The 22081-nt window shown below is 43.3% G+C and overlaps 1 protein-coding gene across 1 annotated transcript in view; it reads right to left on the bottom strand.

Annotated features, from left to right (window-relative positions):
• Positions 1-17656, bottom strand: part of NEK5 (NIMA related kinase 5) — a 68251-nt gene extending 50595 nt beyond the window's left edge. The window contains exons 1-5 of the mRNA XM_077752664.1: positions 17540-17656; positions 9664-9760; positions 2132-2229; positions 386-469; positions 224-294 (exon numbers count right to left, since the gene is read on the bottom strand). Coding sequence (XP_077608790.1) covers positions 224-294; positions 386-469; positions 2132-2229; positions 9664-9760; positions 17540-17656 — 467 coding nt within the window. The remainder of the gene's footprint in view (positions 1-223; positions 295-385; positions 470-2131; positions 2230-9663; positions 9761-17539) is intronic.
• Between the last annotated feature and the right edge of the window lie 4425 nt (positions 17657-22081).

Raw genomic sequence — 22081 nt, 5'->3', positions numbered from 1 at the left:
ATCTCACACTATAAAACACTGCCACCATCATTCTATTATACCGAGATTTATCTTGGAAATTTTAACCTCAAATTTTCATCTGAATGACTTAAGGCATTTATAGAAATAGTTATCTCAAATTATCTGGAAGCCAGGCTTTTAATATCTTCTTAATTCATGATACCTAAAAATACATATTTTGGCTGCTATGAATAGAAAGCAAAGGATTTTTAAAAGTACTTACTTGTTTAGAACTCTTGCTATCCCGAAGTCCCCGAGCTTTGCAACCATATCATTCTTACTAAGAAAAATGTTCTATAAATAGAGAAAGTGCTATGTTGTTGGAGATGTTTAAAGAAAACAAAAAAGAACAGTTTCTGTCTTGATCTTCTGTCTGAGCTCTTACCTGTGCTTTTATGTCCCTGTGTAAGATCTTCCTGTCATGAATATATTTTAGTCCCAGAGAAATCTGTACAAACCAACTCAGAATCTATAGAGGGAACATAAAACAAAACTGGTCAGTAGTCTGGTCACCGTTGAAATGTCTTCATGATAATATGCAAAAAGAGAGAACTAACACATCCGTGCGTGTATACTTACATGAACGAAACTACAAATTATACCATCTCATCACATTATTCTCTTTTTATAGCTAGAAAAATGGAGGGCACAAAAGGCAATCTGAATGCGCTGGCATCAAAGGGAGCTCCACATACCAAAAAAGAGAAGTAGAAGCAGAGGACAGAAGAGAGGCAGTTCATGATTTTCTTTTTTCTTAACACTAGTTTGCTAACTGCATTAGGATCATAGAGAAGCAGCATTTCCTGATAACCCTGGTGCAATGAGTGTTTCCTTTTCAGTGGAAAGAGGGTGTCCAGGGCAGAGGGGGAAAGAGGAAGAAGCAGAGAATTGGTGAGGTTATTAAAAATTTTAGCGAAATATCAATATATACGTATCTAATATAAAAACAACAAATATTTTACTTTTAACACATAATTTCATCTCCTAGTCATGATTTTATTTTCTCTTAGCTGGTCATGAACCTCTTTGTAAAAATGTGTTCTATGCCTGTAAAGATTTCCTTAAACTATTTTAAAATCTCATTGGTTCTTTGGATGCCGGATTCCACAGAAAGAGGAAAACAAAAGGAAAAAAGGCTAGATTCCAGGTGCTAAGACTCAGTTGTAATTTTCATTCTTTTCCAACCAAGGGAAATGTAACTCAAAATTTTGTAGAGAAAGGTATTTTTGTTAAATGGCAAAATAATACCTGGATAGGAAGGAAGGAGGGTTTCTACAAACACAGAATTTAATATATAATGTCAATGAGGATAGGAAGGATGCTTCACTAAATTTGTAAACTTGAGAGAAACCATTCCTGAATCATCTGTCCATTCAAACTATTCCATTTAAACTCTAGGAGATAATAACATAGGCACAAGGCTCTTACATGGTAAAATAGAACAAAGAAACAAATGGCCGAAAGAAACATGGCAGGCCATTCCTGTGCACCGCTCCAGGGAGTGGCCTGTCCCATCCATCACACAGGCCCGATTCAGAGTCCCTTCCACACACACACACTTGCTGTCCCCTTCATGAGTACAGCTCCCAAGGGGGTTCCAAAGGAAGCTCAGAGAAGAAAAATGTGTTTGTACAAAGAGAGCACGGGAATTGAGGCCATTATTCTTCACCTTTTCTCTCCTCTTTCTTCATAATCGATGAAACTAAATAGCCAATTGCCATGAAGGCCTTCCATGCTCCCTAGCAAAGTGGGATAGCTATTTAAAAACAGTATACAAAGTGGTAAAAGGAGGAAGAGTAAAGTTATAAATACATCACATTTGAAATGGCTAAAGAACATCCACGTTCACATTTTTTTAGCCGTAAAGATTTATCTCAAGGGCATCCTATGTGAGATTGTCCAAAAATACACCACTATCTTTTCTCAAAGTTCACTCTCAAAAAGAGATTCAATTTCAGTTCAATTGCAAACATGTTCTGGACTAAATCTATCAAGAATATTGATCCACTGTTTTATGGTTTAAATTTCTCTACCAGCAATATGCTGTATGTAAACACAGTCTATTATTTCTGGCACTATAAATCTAAATGCCCCTAATACAAATTAAAAGACACAATGGAGGTGTTTTTACCTGATCTTCACTAAATAACACTCCCCGCTGTCTATGGATCCTTTTCATGAGATCCCCTCCGTCACAATACTCCATCACAATAAACAGCCTATTGTTCTCTGTAAGAAAAGGCATCATTCATTACTTTTCATGTTCTCAAAGGTGGAGAATATAACAGAAAAATACAGTATATGATTGTTAAAAACTCTGGCTGTAGAATCACGATGGACTGGGTTCTCATCTCCCTTTACCACTTAGCTCTATGACCCTGGGCAAGTTATTTAAATTTCTCTGTGCGTCATTATCTCCTCTGTAAGGTGGAGATAAGAATACAGACACTCCTCACAGGATTGTCGTAAAGGTTAAACAAGTTAATCCATGTCAGATGCTTAGAACAATGCCTGCATATAAATGAGAGTTCCATAAACGTTGATAATTATTATTAACGCATTCCTGCAAGATGTGAGAAATATGCTGTAAAATAGCAGCCGTGAATCTTAGCCAAAACCCCAGGAAGAATTAATTAATAGACCTTTGAACCTGAGTATAACCTTTTATTTACATGGCACTTATTCAACTATGTTGTTGAGAACAAGAGACACTCTTCTCAACTGACCTCTGCCTGACCTACTTTCTAGAATAATGGGCATTCTCCATTCCTGCTGCTCACTCAGGGTTCCCAATGGTGGCCACTAGACTCTAGCACGCTCAGCTACCTCTGTTCCCCCTAATCCTCACCAAGATCCTTGGCTGTATTCCCAAATCTGCTTCAGCCAATTATACTTATTATTATAATTATTGCATGAACTGATGAAATATGAATGGAAAAAGAGAGGTGTGATTATTTCTACAAAACCTACGTGGACTACTGTGGAGAACTCCGTAAAAGTGAGTAGCTTAAAAAAAAAAATGCCATCAACCTAAACGTTGGATAAGACAAGTGGAAAATAACCAAGAAAGCTTTAAAAAGATTGTACACCCAGAGTATCTGTAAATTATGACTCCACTCTAAAGAAAAGAAATTGGCAATAAGAAATGGAAGGGAGGTGCCTATTTAAGAAGGATATTTAGAACTCTGTGCAATGAGCCCATAGTCAAAGATGAGCCTCGGTCTTATGTCAAAAGTTTGGCAGGTGGTTGTGTATTTATAGATGAAAATAAGTATGTGTGTACGATTTGCTGCTTAACCAGCCTTTCCTCTCAACCAGTCAGCTGCCAGCTGGGTCGTGTTAGGAAACGGCTTCTACTCAGTCATTCGCTTCTCCTGCTATTTTGTGGGGGTTCTCTGCAGAGAGTCCACACTTGGCTCTTCTGTATTCCCTGCGCCTAGCACAATAGAAGGCACATGGAAGCGGCCTAATCAAGGCTGGTTAAGTGGTTTCATAAAAACATGTAAGGAACACAAAACTATGGCACAAAATCAGGCTTATAAGCAGGGGTTAATCTTCCTAGTGTTTTGCCCTGTAGTGACTGAACATCCACTAAATGCCAGAATCTCTTGCCAAATCGCTATCATTTGCTACCTCTCTCTTTCAAGTAGCTCGAACCAACTTAAACGTGGCCGTGAGCATCCTGACAGCATCTGCCCTCGGTTGTGGTTGTGTCTTATTCACAAACTCGGTGCTCCTTTCACGTAACACTTCGATGTCCACCTTCTTCTTAAATGGGACAGATCCATTCACTCATCAACAAACCTGCATCGAGGACATGCCAAGGAATGCACTACTGGGACTAAAAGGAAAATAAGCCATCCTTCCTGCATAAGGAGTTGGCCATATAGCTGGCGAGCCAGTGAGGATGCGTGAGAAGAGCTAAGTGGCAGTCTGTGCCCTGCAGGGCAAAGGGGACAAGAGACAGTTGAGGACAGACTTGAGGAGTCCAGGAAGGCCTTAAGAAGGTGTTTCCTGACACAACCTACTCACCTAGGGATCAGGTATTTCCAGGAACATACTACTTTGAGGAGAGCTGTTTTTTCTCACCGCTGAGTCATCGAAAGGGCTGCCATAGTGATGAAGGTATGGCAATCTCAAAACCGTGGAACAAAGTCAGGAACAGTAAGGAGAAAGGGTTCCATTTCACTCCCTTTCCACCAACTTACAACTCACCCGGCCTTAAGCTGGCTTTCTGTGCAAGAAATTAATTGTCTGGTTCAGAAGTAATCATGGCTGAGCCATCTTAAACAAACTATTTGGGTCAATGAGCATCATTTGGCTCTAAATATCCATTTCCCCCCCACTAGCCACTGTTAATTTCATATTTAAATGGGGTTAGAACTGTCTGGAAAGATCATTTATGTTTTCAGATTTTCCTTCTGTTTAAGCACAGTAGGAGGGGGGGAAGAGGTATAAGAAACGATTATTTTTCTCATGGTCTCCAATCCCATTGATGGACATAAAGAATATAATATACTGGCATTATAATACAGCATATCATATGTCACAGGAGCAAGAATTTGGAGGTGCTCAGAGCAGAGGCAAGAGAGAGTCTTAAAGCACATATAATATTTGGCAATGCAGAGAGAAGGAAAAGGACGCTCTTAAAAGGAAGTACAAGACACGTTGTCAGGCTGTAGCTTCTGGAGCTATAGAGCTCATGGGTTATTGACCTTTCAAAACTATTGAGGGGCACTGGGGCGCCTGGGTGGCTTAGTCGGTTAAGGGTCCGACTTTTGCTTAGGTCATGATCTCGTGGTTTGTGGGTTCGAGCCCCGCATCCGGCTCTGTGCTGACTGCCAGCTCAGAGCCTGGAGCCTGTTTCAGAGTCTGTGACTCCCTCTCTCTCTGACCCTCCCCTGCTCACGCTGTCTCTCTCTCTCTCCTAGAAATAAATAAAAAACATAAAAAAAAAATTAAAAAAAAAAACTATTGAGGGGCACTAATAGTGGGGACTCACATTAAGCAACTTTTCTATTGTCAAATTCCAACACTTAGAAAACAATATCTTTAATGAATTCATTCTAAACTGCACTTTCAAAAAATTAGGATTGTATCTTACAGACACTGGCATCTCCTAATTGGTTGCTGTGGGCCCAGCAGTCCTGATATTACCGCCTGCATAATTTTTACACCTTAGCCAGTGTAACTTGCCTATGGTTGCCTTTTTATGTGTGCATAAGAGTAATAGAAAGTAAGTCTATAAAGCCTCTTTTAATACATAGCAAATAAAAATTATGATAAAAAAGCACTGTGTTATAGTTTAATAGACAATATTGTTTCTCGTAATTAACACGTAATGGTGCATCTTATAACCAATGGCCTCTAGATTTGATGAAATATCATCCATTACTACCGTCATTTCATAAATAAAAGTATTTTATTTTTTTTATTTATTTTTTTTAAATGTTTTATTTATTTCTAGGAGAGATAGAGAGAGACAGCATGAGCAGGGAAGGGTCAGAGAGAGAGGGAGTCACAGACTGAAACAGGCTCCAGGCTCTGAGCTGGCAGTCAGCACAGAGCCCGACGCGGGGCTCGAACCCACAAACCGCGAGATCATGACCTAAGCGGAAGTCGGACGCTTAACCGACTAAGCCACCCAGGCGCCCCTAAATAAAAGTATTTTAGCACCTCAAATCAAGGAGGGACACAGAATCAGCATAAAGAATAAAATACCCAGTGGGCACCTGGGTGGCTCAGTCAGTTAAGCGTCCGACTTCAGCTCAGGTTATGATCTCGTGGTCCGTGAGTTCAAGCCCCACATCAGGCTCTGTGCTGACCTTTCAGAGCCTGGAGACTGCCTTGGGTTCTGTGTCTCCTCTCTCTGTCCCTCCCCTGCTCATGCGCGCTCTCTCTCTCTCTCTCAAATAAATAAACTTTTTAAAAAAATATAACAATACCTCCTGCTAGTCTCCCTTGCTCATTGTACCCTACTCACACTGACTTCCCATAGGGCTCAGTGCCAAGTGTGAGATTCTGTACTACTTACAAGCCTGTGACTATTTCACAGATGCTGGGAAATGCAACTCCCAGGCCAGAGGCAAAGGACTTTATTATTCTCGACAAAAGCAGGAGTCAGAGCTTCACGTTAGCGCTCATTCTCTGTGCCTCCCAGTTCCACGGAGGTGCAACACGCAAGCCTAGACAGACACGTGAGCTGCAGTGGGCCACGTGACTGGAGAGGAGCACTGACCTTGAGGAATCTGCTGCATTTTAGTGAGCAATAAACAAGCCCGCTCAGCCTTGGGGGAGATGTCACTACAAACACAAGATGTAGCTGAGTAGACAGTGGTCAGGGCTCTGCATTCCTGGCATTTCCAGCAAGAGCGTGCAGAGCTGCTCAGGGCCCGGAGCACATTGTCTTTCCCCAAAAGCTCCTGGCCGGTCCTTTAACCCAGCTCTTGCCTCACGCTTTTGCAGTGGCTGTTGCCCTGGCCTGGAAAGCTCTTCCCCAGAGGTTAGCATAGCTCTTCAAGTCTTTGCTCAAATGCCCACCCTATTCTAAGTTGTGTCCTCACTCCTGCCTCACCCTATTTTATTTTGCCACGGCACTTATCACGTTCTAGTATACTATACAATGTGCTTATTACTTAGGTTTATAATTATTGTCCATCCCTCCCCACCCTTTCCCCTGGGCCCGTGAGCCCCACAGTCGCTAGCAGGCAGGATTCTAAGATGGCCCCCCGTGCACACACCTTGTGGACCCCCTCCCCCGGAGTGAGGTACGCCCTGTAAATTCGATGGGATATCACTCCCATGGTTATGTCACATCATACAGCAAAGGGGATCTTGCTGATATAGCTGAAGTCAGTAAACTTGGACTTAAAAGAAAAGGAGATTTTACCAGTGGGTTCGACCTAGGCACAGGAGCCATCCAATCCTAGGTCTAGAGGTCCGAGACATGAAGTGAGAGATTCCGGGTGAGAGAAGGCCTATGGAAGGGCAGCTGGCCTCTAGAAGGCCATAAACACCCCAGTGAGGTAGATGAATTCTGCCAGCACCGGGAACAAGCATGGAAGAGAACTCTGAGCCTCCAAAGAGATAGCAGACCCAGTTGAGAGAGAGACTCTGAGCGGAGATGCCAGCAAAACCAAACCCAGACTTGTGATCTGGAGAGGTTAGGAAAAGATACATGAGTGTTGGGTCAAGTCACTGAATTTGTGGTCACTTGCTACACAGCAACAGAAAACAACAGTGGAGGGCATACTGGCCTATTTTGTTCACCAATGATCCTCAAAACTTAGAACATGCCTAGCATGTAATAGGTACTTGATAAATACTTATCGAAGGAATTTAAATGGAATTAACTTAGCTACAGGAAAATCTCACTACATTCCCTTAGTATTCATATGTTACTTCATGCTTTCTATAGACAAACATGTTCTGAACTAAAGCCATGGTTCTGTTCAGAGACAAGCTGTTGAGGGTAAACAAAGGCTTTGTCTCGACTCTGAGCTGTCCCAGGCTACAAAAGGCTTGGTGGCTTTCAGATAAGCTCCATGTTTCTTGTCCCAACAACCTGCAGGCAAACGCAAATGTCCTCATAGCTCTTATTTTCCTAAACACACACTTCAAAAACAAAAAATAAAGCTGCCATAAGAAAGTTTAAGCTTACAATATAAACAGACTCAGTAGAGGTCATTCATACTGTACGAATGACCCCTGATTTTAAAACAGTACCTGTGGCAATGGTCCTCAAATATCTACTTTGCATAAAGACATATTCCACTCTGTGAAAGAGTTCCTCTGTGTACTAATTCAGCAAATGTATTTTAAGCACCTACTATGTGTTAGATGCTGAAGACCCAGTGCTGAGAAAAGGATTCAATAGATCTACTAACTTACAGGGACCATCTTACACCAACTCATACTTGTAAACACACACACACACACACACACACACACACAAGTGTGGAGGTGCGGTACAAGGTCAGGAAAGGGGGCTCTGATGGGGACTGTGATCTCGGAGAAGGCCTGAGCGTGAGCAGGCATTAGCCAGGCAGAGGGTGTGACAGCAATAACCCAAAGAATGAGGAAAAAATGGTCTTCTGGCTTGTTGGGACTCAATGAATAGAAATGTAGGGCACTTTATTCAGAGGCTGCCCCTTCAAAGTTGTTCAAAACAACCCAACTCCCTGCTCACATGTACTGCTCAAGTCCCAAGAAGCCCTCAGAAGAGCCCTGAGAACTCTCACATGCCCACGAGTTGAAGAGGGGCCAAACTACTGTGAATGCATAGGTTTCACTTTGTAAGAAACACGGGGCGCCTGGACGGGTCAGTCGGTTGAGCATCCAGCTTCAGCTCAGGTCACAACCTCACGGTTTGTGGGTTCGAGCCCCACATCAGGTTCTGCTGACAGCTCAGAGCCTGGAGACTGCTTCGGACTCTGTGTCTCCCTCTCTCTCTCTCTCTCTCTGCCCTTCTCCCCCTCAAAAATAAAAAAACGTGTAAAATATTGTAAGAAACACAGTGTCCTATACAGGGTAGAAGCTCCAACAGTAGGGGCTAAACAGTATATCTATGTACTGAGGTCTACACCCCCTGTGGGTGCTTGAAGGCATCTAGGTAGCATTCCGGCTCCATTAACTACTCGGGACCTGTGAATTGAAGCACCCACCCCCGACGGGGGTGCTCCACGCAAAGCGTGCGCGGCCTTACACGCACCTGACACACAGAACACGTGTTTGTTGTCTGTCTCCTCCCCCTAGAATGGAAGCTCTGTGAGGACAGGACCTTCTGCCTGTTTTGTTCACGGTTACATTCCTGGCTCTCAGAACGATGCCGGGCAGAGAGAACACTCAATACAACTCTGTTCAGTGAATGAATGCTCTCTGGCCGATGCTCCTTTCCTTTCGTGTTTTTGGTTTGCACTTTTACCTCTGGGGCCAAGCGGTGGATTAAGGCGGAAGAGATGTATTCAGGCGTCCACAGGGAGGGACTTGCTCCCTTCGAGCTTCTCCCCTCTGCTCGGGCTGCCCGCTTGGCCACGTGCGAGGCTGCCCGCCGCCTCCCTGCAGCAGGCGGGACAGCGCACCGGTGGCCCCGGCACATGCGAGAACGCTCAGAGGCAGAACACCCCGCCTCGTACCGCGGTGTTGGGCCGCCGTGTCAACGGGACAGCGGGCCCAGGACAAACGTGAGAAACAGGCCACATCCCGGCAGGGCTCCGACAGCGGTGGCGCGGCGGGCTCTGCGTCTCGCTCCTTTCTCGCGCTCAGGAGGACAGCGAACTCTGAATCTGGGCGGCTCCACCACCAGGGCCCAGACTTGAGCCCCTGACATCTCACCGCCAACGTGCAGTGTGAGAAACAGATGTGGAGGACTGGGGGGCCCCAATTTAGGAGTTCTCACCAGACCGATCAGTACCTGTCTGAGACGGTCGGAATTAAGGAGAGGCGGGAACACTTAAGAGCGAGCTTAGGAAAGTTGTCTGCAAAACCTCACTAGAGAAGAAAGAAAGTCAATGCCTCAAATTACCATTTAGGTAAACGGGGAAAACGAGTCTGTTCACAAAACTTAATTCATGCACAGTTCCCGGGAACGTGTCCCGTGTCCCTTCTAGATGTGTACGTGACTGCACTTGATTAAAACACTGGAAGCATATTGGAAAGTCAAACCTTGAAATGAACTGAAGAAAGTTACAATGTTGGGGTGCTTCATCTCTGCCAGAAGAATTACTTCTTTCTGTGATGCTTCTTTTTCTCGGCTGGGCATCTAGAGTATATTAAGAGAGAGGATAGTATGTAAAGATAATTTGCTTTCAAGAACATGCCTTCTGCTGTCATCTGAAATTCTTCAGAATTTCGCTGGCTTCTAATGCCACTTCTGAAACTGATCTACAGTGGCAGGGAAAGACATTCCTAGAATTAGCAGAGCGGGTCTGTATCTAATCAATGGTTTGTCTGTAACAATCATAAACAAGAAAATGAATATTTCTGGTGAAGGTGTGCCGTCTTAAAGGTTCAGTTGCATTGGTGCCATTGTGTTAATTATTTAGGCATCTAGAGGAAACTTATTTGAATATCTTTCAGCAGCAAAGACATTCGCTATAAAAATGCAATGTTTTAGCAGCAATCACTGCGGAGAAGAATCAAATGAAATCTTAAAGAAAAAAGTCATATATCACATCAATCAGACCAGTATGATGCTATATTAAGAGGACAACACTTTTCATTTGCAAATAAAAATTGTTCCTTGTGACTTCATTTCCGATTTAATGTATGTTCTCACTATTGAATGTATCATCTACGGACACAATTTTTCAATTGTGTTGGCGCCAGCGTCAGGGGCTACCCTTTGCTTTCACCTCTTCTTTCTCGTTCTCAACCCTGTGACATGGCTTCACCTGTCACTTCCACCCTGGCTTCTGGCGTCTGCAGGTCACCGGTTCTTCTCCACTGCTCCCTCTAATGTTCTTCGACACTGGCTCACACATGATGTGGGAGTTCCCAAATTCCTCATCCTCACTAAGGTTTAAGACTTTTGTAAAAATTACCCTTCTCAATCCGAGCTTGACTGCCTCCTATCTATGTGCCCTTGAGGAAGTCATTCAAATCTTAGCTTCAGTTCCCTCCACCCAATTAAACTGCACAGCTGGTACACATGCGCTTCAAAACAAAAGGAACTGGGGCACCTGGGTGGCTTGGTCAGTTAAGCATTCGACTTTGGCACAGGTCATGATCTCATGGTTCATGGGTTCGAGCCCCATATTGGGCTCTGCACTGACAGCGCAGAGCCTGCTTGGGATTTTCTTTCACCCTCTCTCTTGGCCACTCCCCTGTGCCCTCTCTCCCTCTCTATCCCCTACCCCCTGAAAGAAATAAATGTTAAGAAAGAAAGAAAGAAAGAAAGAAAGAAAGAAACTAAAGTATTCCTACCAGCTTGATAGACTTGGCTACTCAACTACTTTAATTTTAACTACTATTTTTCAAAGGAACATTATACACCAAATCAAAAGGCAAATGTAGGTAGGTTACTGCATTTTTACAGTTAGGGAAAAATACTGGCAATATATGTGACAAATAGTTCTGTATTTATAATATATAAGGAGTTCTAGCAAATTAATAAGAAAAAAAGGCAAACCTGCCGATAGACATATGGCAAAATACACAAATGGACAACTCACAAAAAATAAAAACAAAAATTACTGATAAACAGAAAATAAAATATTCTTTTTGTTAAATATTTTTTTATTTATTTCTAGGAGAGAGAGAGAGAGCGTGAGCAGGGGAGGGTCAGAGAGAGAGGGAGTAACAGACTGAAACAGGCTCCAGGCTCTGAGCTGGCAGTCAGCACAGAGCCCGACGCGGGGCTCGAACCCACGAACCGCGAGATCATGACCTAAGCGAAAGTCGGACGCTTAACTGACTAAGCCACCCAGGCGCCCCGAAAATAAAATATTCTACCTCATTCAATAATCAAAAGAGCAAAGATGAAAACAATATTTGATATCCTGTCTCATCAAAGACATGGGCAAAGACAAAAAGAATGCTAATATGCAGGATTATCCAAAAAGCAGCAAAATGACACTCACAGACTTCTGGTGTTAAGTATACAAACTGGTAAATTTTTTCAGGGAAGGAGGTGTTACAATATGTACTAAGAAACTTTTAAAACCCTCTAGAGTTTGACTTAGTAATTTTTCCAGAAATTTATCCAAAGAAAATAATCAGAAATGTGCTTGAGCCTTCTCATATGGAAACCTTCATTGCCGTGTTTTATTATTAGTGTTTTAATTTTATTTTTTAAGTTTATTTTGAGGGAGACAGAGACAGTGTGAGTAGGGAAGGGGCAGAGAAAGTGGGGGAGAGAGAGAATCCCAGGCAGGCTCTGCGCTGTCACCACGGAGCCTGACGAGGCGCTTGAACCCACAAATCACAAGATCATAACCTGAGCCGAAACCAAGAGTCCAGCACTCAACTGACTGAGCCACCCAGGCGCCCTTCTTATTAGTTTTTTAACTACTATCATAATACACACTTGTGATTTTAAAAAATATTTGAAGCCAGACAGATGTGAACACGATGGAAATGAAAATTCCCCTTATCTTCCCACTCATTCCACGAATTCCGATGCCTTAGGAGTAATTGCTGTTAATTGCTAAACTCTTTTATAAATATTTTAATTTTATTTTTTTAAGTTTATTTATTTATTTAAAGAGAGTGCGCAGGACAGGGGGAGAGAGAGAGTGAGAGAATCCCAGGCCGGCTCCACCTCATCGGTGCAGAGCCTGACACAGGGCTTGAACTCACAAACCGTGAGATCATGACCTGAGCGGAAACCAAGAGCTGCACACTTAACTGACTGAGCCACCCAGGCGTCTCAATTGCTAAACCTCTTTATTTAATGCACATATAGGTAAACAAGGGACATAGTCTCTTTAATAAAAATGACTCATATTAGGGGAGCCTGGGTGGCTCCCTTGGGTAAGTGTCTTACTCTGGATTTTGGCTCAGATCATGATCTCATGACCTGTGGGATCAAGCCCTACACTGGGCTCTGCACTGACAGCACAGAGCCTGCTTGGAATTCTCTCTCTCTCTCTTTCTGCCCCTCCCTCTAATTTCTCTCTCTCTCTCTCTCTCTTTCCTTCTCTCTCTCAAAATAAATAAATAAACTTAAAAATGACTCATATTCTACATATTACATGGTATTTAATCATACCCCCAAAATCAAACATACATTTCTGAAAATAGAAGTTAAATGATGGGCTTTTTAACCTGCTATCATATTATGCAGTCATCACAAATCAAGGCAGCCAAGTGTTGTAGCATTAAGAGCAGAGGGAGAGATAGAAGGATCGTGGAGCAAATCACTTAACATCTTTGAGCCTCAGTCCTTTCACCTACACAATGAAGCAAGAGATCTACCTTTAGGGTTGTTGTGAGGATTAAATAGGGTGATATAGGTAAAGTACCCAGGATGATATAACGTATAGGCACCCAGTAAATAGTAACCATTATCACTATTATTGTAAACATTTAATATTATTACATGAGAATGTTTTATTACATGAATACATTGAATGACTTGAGAAAATACAGTATATTGCTAAGTATAAAAAGCTGCTATAGAAGAATGTATCTACCATGGCACCAATCATTCCAACAACTTATAAAGTGTTAATACATTAAAAATAGCCCAGAGGTGGGGCACCTGGGTGGCTCAGTCAGTTAAATGTCCAACTTTGGCTCAGGTCATGATCTCGTGGTTCGTGAGTTCAAGTCCCGCATCAGGCTCTGTGCTGACAGCTCAGAGCCTGGAGCCTGTTTCAGAATCTGTGTCTCCCTCTCTCTCTGCCCCTCCCTTGCTCACACTCTGTCACTTTCTCTCTCTCAAAAATAAATAAACATTAAAAAAAATTTTTTTTTAAATAGCCCAGAGGGGCACCTGGGTGGCTCACTTGGTTAAATAACTGACTTTGGGTCAGGTCATGATCTCATGATCTCATGGTTCTTGAGTTCCAGCCCCATGTCAGGCACTGCGCTGACAGCTCAGAGCCTGGAGCCTGCTTCAGATTCTGTGTCTCCCTCTCTCTCTACCCCTCACCCCCCACTCCTGCTCTGTCTCTGTCTCTCAAAAGTAAATAAAAACTTTTAAAAAATTTAAAAAATATAGCCCAGAGATGGGATGCCTGGGTGGCTCAGGCAATTAAGTGTCCAACTTTTGATTTCAGCTCAGGACATGGTCTCTTGGTTTGTGAGTTTGAGCCCTCCATCAGGCTCTATGCTGAAGGCTCAGAGCCTGCTTGGGATTCTCTCTTTCCCTCTGTCTCTCCCAGCTCACATGTGCTCTCTCCCCCTCTCTCAAAGTAAAAACACTTTAAAAAAGGAAACCTGGAGAGAAATTCACCATAATGTTAATAGTGATGAAGAGAAAGGTTATAAATGATTTTTATTTTCCTCTAAGTGGTCTTAATTTCCCCTTTGGTTTTTTTCAAAAATTTCTACAATGAACATTTGATTTTATAAATGAGAAAATATACAACACATTTTTTGGAAGTAAGAATCAAAAGAATAGTGTGGCTAGCTGACTCAGTTAATAGAGCATGTGACTTGTGATCTCAGGGTTGGGAGTTCAAGCCCCACCTTGGGTGTAGAGCTTACTTAAAAAAAAAAAAAAGAATCAAAATAATATGCTTGGTAATGGTAGGATAATGAGAGAGAAAATATTAGATTTTTGGCACCTGTAAGAAAATAAGCAATTGAAGTTCTGGCACTTAGAGTTTACTGCGTGGACAGGCATTGAAGATGTGAAAAGAAATATAGATTTCTTCAGCTAAGAAGTAATGAAAAACTACATTAGGGTAGAAAAGGGAGAAAGTAGTAATACATATTAATACTGGGACACAGGCATTGCTAGGCAAATTTAATAACATAAAGAGATATGAAAAAGCAAGAAGAACGAGGCCTAACATAACATTCTCCTTAGTGACGGTATGCAGACCAGGGTGGTTCATGAGAAAAAGGATGAAAGAAAATCAGTGCTGTATTAGAAAAATATGGTTAATTTTTTAGTATCTAAACTAAAGAATGGGAGAGACTCTATTAAGTGCATTAACATACATTCTTAAAGAGGATTCACCTCCCAAATAGTTTCTTCTTTACTTAGAATTACAGTGGTGTTATAATTCCTATGTACCAGGCTTAACAATAGAGTTAGAAGGCCTGAAAGTATCTATCCATTGAATTACTAAAAAAAATTTTTTTTTAATGTTTATTTATTTTTGAGAGAGAGAGAGTGTGAGCAAGGGAGGAAGAGAGAGAGGGAGACACAGAATTCGAAGCAAGCTCCAGGCTCTTAGCTGTCAGCACAAAGCCTGACGCGAGGCTCGAATCCACGAACCACAAGATCATGACCTGAGCCGAAGTCGGACGTTTAAGCAACTGAGCCAGCCAGGCGCCCTTATCCACTGAATTATGTATCCAGTAACAACGTAGTGAATACCTACCAGTGCTGTGTGCAATACCAAGACGAGTAAGGCCTGGATTCTGCCTGCACAGAACACGCAGTCTAATAACGGGAAGAAGGCACAGACACACACAAACCCCCCAAAGCACATCAGAGTAGAAGGCAATCAGCACACAACAGCATGATGGATAAAAAGCTATGGAGTTTACAGAGAGAGAGATTACTTTGAGTGGGAAGGTCCTGGAGGATTTCCTGGTGCTCAGCCCTAAACCAGTGGGATCTTGATGCTTGGAGACTGGCCGACAAAGACTCTCTTGAAAGAAAGAGCCCTGTGGGTGAGCACGGAGGCTAGGGTGCAAAGGGTGTGCATGTGGTGGGTGGGGGGGAGGGGTGCTGGAAATAGAATGTGGGAGCAAATCAGGAAGAGTGTCAAAACTAATCTGAAGAGTGAAAGAATATGAAAGTACAGGGCAAAAATTACTCATAATCCCACATTCCACCTACATGATGGCAATCTAGGACATCTTCCTTTTATGTATATGAATATATGTGTGCGGGTATATATATACCTAGATAGTATGTATTTTTTCAAAGATTGCCTTGTACTCATACTGTTTTCCCAATTAGCAGAAGCCGTGATATTTCTCTTGTCAATATTTCACCTACAACATGATTTCTAAGAGCCGCTTCATTTTTCATAAATTATGTAACCAAAGCGTGCTGTTGAACATTTAAGTTGCTTTCTGACTGTACATCTCTGAGGATTTCCTCTGGGTTTTGTGCTGACAGCTCAGAGTTTAGAGCCTGCTTCGGATTCTGTGTCTCCATCTCCTATCTCCTTCTCTGCTCCTCTCCTGCTCAATCTCTCTCTCTCTCTCTCTCTCTCAAATAAATAACATTTAAAAAATTCAAAACTAAGATAGTTTTTTCTGCTTATACATATAATACAACTCATGGGGCACCTGGGTAACTCGGTTGAGCATCTGACTAGGTCATAATCTCACTGTTCCCAAGTTCAAGCTCTGCATTGGGCTCTGTGCTGACAGCTCAGAGCCTGGATCCTGTTTTGGATTCTGTGTCTCCCTCTCTTTCTCTGGCCTAACCCCACTCATCCTCTCTCTCTCTCTCTCTCTCAAAAATAAATAAACATTTAAAAAAATGTTTTTTTTAATTCTGACACTGCAAAAAAGAATGGTGGAGGTGAAATCCCATCATTCAGCAATAATCACTGTTAGTGTGCATGTGTAACATTAACAGTACACACACACACACACACACACACACACATACACCTAAGTTCTGGTGGCCTGATTTTGTTTTCATCATTACANCATGGGGCTCGATCCCACAAACCGTGAGATCACGACCTGAGCCAAAGTCAGATGCTTAACAGACTGAGCCACCCAGGTGCCCCTCCACCTGAGCTTTCATGTAAGTTTGGGAAGTCCTTTTTTTTCCTTTGCAACTTTTAAGAATTGTGGTAAAGTCTATAGAACATAAATATATACCATTTTAAATGTACAATTCAGTGGCATTAAGTACACTCACACTGTGCAACTTATGAAGTCCATTTTTTACACATTTGGGGATTTTTTTTAAGATTTTATTTTTTTAATGNTTTATTTTTAAGTAATCTGTACACCCAACATGGGGCTCAAACTTACAACCCAGAGATCAACAGTCACATGCTCTACCGACTGAGCAACTGAGCCAGCCAGAAGCCCCATTTTGCACACATATGTATGGAAGGTCTTCTGCTACCCTCATCCCTAAATCCTCCAGAAGGCAACCAACACAATTTGCCTTAAAATTAATTCTAGTGTGTGATGGGCACTGTTGTCCCAATATGTTTTGAAATGCACACATCACTAGAGAGGATGACACAAATGCTGAGAGGAATTCCACAAAAATGATTCCTTTTCAATGAAATCTATTTCATTAGTCTCCAAAATCATTCGACTAACAAAAGTACATTGTTTTCCTCCATTCATTCAATGCCTTCCATAAATGTTTCTGAGCGCCTGTCATGTGCCAGGTACTGTCCTACAGGCTGAAGGAGACACACAATAAACACATGAAGAAGTAAATGAGCAAAGTAATTCTAGATCATTAAAAATGCCACTCAGGAAATGGGGCAGGGTAATAAGGAGTGATTGAGGGTTTGTTGTTACCTCGGCCGGCATGTTTGGGGAAGGCATCTTCATGGAGGGGACCTGATGACGGAGATACAGTCAGAGGAAGAGGAACACCCTAGGACCAAAAAGTGGAGCAATGGAGGAGGGGAAATCTCACAGGCCTTGCAGGCCACCCTTGAATGCCACAGGAGCCAGATGTGATAGTCGTATTTTTCTTTTCTTCTTTTATTTTCCCTTTCTTTCCTTTCCTTTTCTTTTTTTCTAATAAAATCATTGGTAGCTGTTTGGACCACGGACTTAGGAGTTTGAGCAAACTAGTTAACTGAGGCTTAAAGTTCATACTATAAAAACAAACAAGCAAAAAAAAAAGCTTCCTTTTCATACCAAATTAAAAGCCAGCTGAATATAATGCTGAAAATGAACAGGAATGTGAACTTCTTCACTTTACCTTTGCAAAATCGATCTCCTTTATAACACAGTGCTGGCTATCTGATTTCCCTTTGGCCAAGAATGCTTTCCCGAAGGCACCTTCCCCAATGGCCTTAATCACATCGTATTTATCCATGGTCTTGAATGCACAGTGGCTCCTGAAACCAGAGCGATGAAATTTTATCACACACTGTTCAGAAACGTTAACAAAATCACGAAATCGATCGCTACAACGTTAAAGAACTTATTTTGCTAAAATTTTCCTACCCACCTCACCAAGACAAAGTTGAGTAACTTTCTTTGTGGCCACAGGAGACAACCAAAGTGAAACTGCTTTTTGGTGGAATCTGAGGTTGGACTCAGCTTTGATACACTGCAGTGTTGTGATCTTGGAGAAGTCACTTAATCTCTCAAAACCTCGCTTTCCCAATTCCTAAAATGGAAATAACAATTCCTGTATTTGCAAGATTGTTCTGAGAATCAAAGCTACACCACTTCGGGTCTTGGCATCTCTATAAAGCAGGAATCCGATCTTTAAAGCTTGCAGTTTTACAGTTCAGCCCTTTTCAACGGAGACGTGCTGCCCCCTAGGGGACATCTTGGGAATTTGTGAAGGTTTTTCTGTTCTCTGCAGAGTTGGAGAAGTTCTATGGCATTTAGAAGTGGTTTGGGCCTGGGATGCTAATGTCCTGCGATGCGAGGGGCAGTCCTGAAAATAAAGGATTATCCTGCGGCCTTACAGCCTTAGCAAATCTCCACACACATTCATGTGCGTGGAAAAATCCGTTTATAATTACCTGCGGCTAGAACCAAATTCCATTTTACATGTAAATACAGAAAATTTTTTTTGCACAGTTTTAACGAACACTGAATTTTCGAGGAATGCAACTGCATGTAAAACCAAGGCTTGATTGCACTTTTTGTTTGGAACATTACCAAGAACCGTGCACCGGTGTAGAAAATCACGCCCCCGCTTGGCGCGCTGCTCCTAGTAGCCAAAACCTAACAGCGGGGGGGGTGCAGTCACCTTCAGGTGCCTCCCTGCCCAGGTGCGGGCCCTTGGCTACTTCACTACTTCTTCGAGTGTGGACAAACCAAGCCTTTGCAGACCGAAATGCAGACTTAGCTGTAAACGGTTTCCTTGCATTTCCTCTTACACTGCAGTTAGGGCATCATGCGTGAACAGGCAGGTTATGTTTTAGGTCATTTGTGCCAGGGTAGGAAGGGAGACGACTGGGTGGCATGGAGCTGGGTGGCAGCTCCGCTGACAGGGGAGGCCTGGGACACCCGAGGATCGGGTTTTGAGGGAGTGCTGCGGAATCGGAACTCGAGGGCACCAGCGGGGTACCTGAGGGACCGCGACCCACCGCCCCGGCAGCACCGGTGGGTGGAAGCCCCCAGCTCTCGGGACAAGCCTTCTCCTTTAGGAGCCCTCGGGGAGGCGGCCGCCGGGTGGGTGGCCGAGCTTGCGCGCGGGCCGGAGCTCGGCGTGTTGCGCGTTGCCACGGCGACCGACGCGGGCCCAGGACTTGGGACGGCTCCCTTGCAGCCCAGGTCTACCCCGCGGGGGCTCCGTCCCTTCCCCTGCGGCTCCCGGGGCGCCGAGGACAGCTCGGGATAAGGATCCAGGGGGCCCCGCCCGCAGCGTACCTGTCCAGGCAATTCCGCAGGGCGGGAAGCGTCCCGGGGGAATCTGGGTCCCGGGCCCGCCCCGCTTCCGGACCGCCGGGGCGGAGCCGCGCGGAGCAGCTGCGGGGGAACTGTCTACGCAGTCCACCCCGAAGAGGGAGGGGTCCGAGGCCAGGGAGTTGGGAGACCCGGCCGCACCACCTTCCTTTGTCTTGGGTCAGGACCCCTGTGCCGATCCCACCACACAAGCACACCGCTCCTCCGGTCTTGCGTACTAGATGCTTTGCATATATTTATCTCTGTCTGCAACAACCCAGCAAGGTTGTGGTCTCCCAGTTTTCCAAATGAGCTGAATTGAAANCCTGAGCGAAAGTCGGACGCTTAACCGACTAAGCCACCCAGGCGCCCCGGTTTTTTTGTGCAAGGTCTCAAATACTGTCAAGAGATTGGAGACTGTTTTGTCTACAGCTGGCGGCCTCCATGGGGTTCTTTTACAAAACTGGATGCCGCCCAGAGGCCCGCAGACAGGCTCCCTTCCCCTCCCCATCCCCCATTCCCGATTGCACACCAAGCTGCTGTCTAAAACCTTTCATTACGTGTCTAAGTAGTTGAAAAGGATGTAATTTCCAACAATTATAAATATTGACACAAGTAAAACATATCCAAAGGAATCTAACAACTACGGCAATTTGAAACCAACAATCATTCTTTTTTTAAGTAAGCTTCTTTCAAGAATCACAAAGTGGACATCATCTCTCTCCTTAAACTTATATGCCCATAGGTAATGTTTTTCTGCTTCAAAGTTATATTGATCACCCTATCATCTAAATGGAAATTTGTATTTCTTGATCCGAGGCTTTTATTTTTTTTATTGAATTATTAACATTACTTGTAGTATATAACTGGTAAAAATAAGATCAATCACACTGATAATCATTAAGCATAAAAAGTAAAATTGTATTGGAAATTCATCTCTTACAGATGTCAATGGGTTTTTCTCCTCCTCCCAATTAGTATCCATAGATGAATGCTAACTTTTTGCTGGAATAGACAAGGTTCAACAATGATTCTCTTGCTTTTCTTTCATACCTCCCTGCCTTTTTTCCTTCCTTTTTCCTTCCTTTTTTCCTTATCTTCTTCTTTCCTTCCAGCTGTAAGTATTAAGGAATCTCATTCATTTAAATAAACAGGAATTGGAAGTTTTGTTAAAAGTGTACCTCAAAAGCAAAACTTTGTTGGGGCACCTGGGTGGCTCAGTCGTTCGGCACCCAGACTTTGGCTCAGGTCATGATCTCACAGTGAGTTCGAGCCCCACATGGAGATGACTGCTGTCAGCGCAGAACCCGCTTCAAATTCTCTGTCCCCCTCTCTCTTTGCCCCTCTCCCGCTCCTGCTCTCTCTCAAAAATAAAACATTTTTTAAAAATAATAAAAACAAAACTCTGCAAACCGTCTGACTTTTGAAAGGATTTGTCGTCCAATCAAGACGCAGTCTCTCAATAACTATACATAATTCCAAGTTCCCTTTGTTTGATGGTGTGGAAACATTTACACCCTGGGACAATGCTAAAATCTGAGATGTCTAAGTGGTACAGAATACTGTATTTATGGAAGCTGAGTATCTGGAACTAGCCTTAAAATGATCCCTAACTACCTTAATTCTTGAAAAGTCTTAGAGAGGTTTAAAAAAAAAAAAAAAAAGGAGCCAACCTAAGGAACTCTGGGAAATGATGTTTTAACTGGAACCATAGGGCTAAAAGCACTAGAAACAATACATAGGGGCTGTACTCTAGCTGGGAAATTCGTTTCTCACAGGAGTAAGGGTTAGTAATTTGGAAACTGCTTTACTTATGTATCCTGGGGTTGAGTAGGTAAGCAGATAAGGGATGGTTCGGGCCAGGCTTCTCCCTGTCAGAGAGAAGCTACAGAAGAGCAGGGGGGAGGCGAGGCTGAACTTGCGGTGCCATTTCAGACTCGAGGGCATCACTACGAACTCACCCTTAGCTTAATATACGTGCAGGGGCAGAGATACAGAATGACTACAGTTGTGGGTATGTGCGCAGGACAGTAAACACACATGGATTTCCTAGCTCAGTCTGAGAGGGCCTACGAGCAGTGACACCCCAGCAGCAACAAGCACACCCAGCACCCAGATCCTGGTTTCGAAACCAATGAAAGGAACCAAGCCTCCTCGAGAAACAGCTGATGCTGGAGCTGGGACTGAGAAGGTTCGAGATGAGCCTAGACCATCTTCTTGTATTACCAGAAAGTACCAGAAAGTGTTCCCAAAACACAAAAGAATGAGGGCATGTCAAAGGAACACAGAAGTAACCTGAAAAACTCCCAACAGCCAAAGCTAGAACAATTTAAGCAACAACACAAATGAGTTAGCACTGGATTATAGCCCCCTTCGGGAGGCACAGCTTGATTTCTCTGCAGCTGAGTGGTGACCCGCTTAGAATGAACAAGGCCCAGAAATGGAAAATTAGTAACCTTACAGTTTAACCTTGTAGCAGACACCACCTTAACCAAGTGATGGAGGCTAACAAGAGCAGTAATAAATCAGGCTGAAATCGTGTACTGCCTCATGAGATGTGATGGGAAGGGCACTTCGCCTCTATGACCCTTAAGCTGAGTGTCACCATGAGAAAAATACCAGACAAACCCAAAGTGAGAGACATTCTACAAAATCCCCAACCGGTATTGCTCAAAACTGTCAAGGTCCCGAAAAATAAGGAAAGCTGGAGAGGCTGTCAGAGAGCAGAGGAAAACAAGGATGACCAGATGTCTATGGGTAAATAAAGAGTTTGGCGTGAAGGGCTATCCCACGGTTCTCGTACATGAACATTTTTTAAAAAGAGTTTAAATCTAGAAGATGCATGTATTCCATTTTCAGGAGATCCTCAGTGACGCTCCTGCTGGGGCTTCAGCTA

Source organism: Crocuta crocuta, unplaced genomic scaffold (assembly GCF_008692635.1).
Source record: "Crocuta crocuta isolate KB4526 unplaced genomic scaffold, BGI_CrCroc_1.0 scaffold190, whole genome shotgun sequence".
Classification (NCBI taxonomy): domain Eukaryota; kingdom Metazoa; phylum Chordata; class Mammalia; order Carnivora; family Hyaenidae; genus Crocuta; species Crocuta crocuta.
This window is presented reverse-complemented; position numbering and strand designations above follow the sequence as displayed.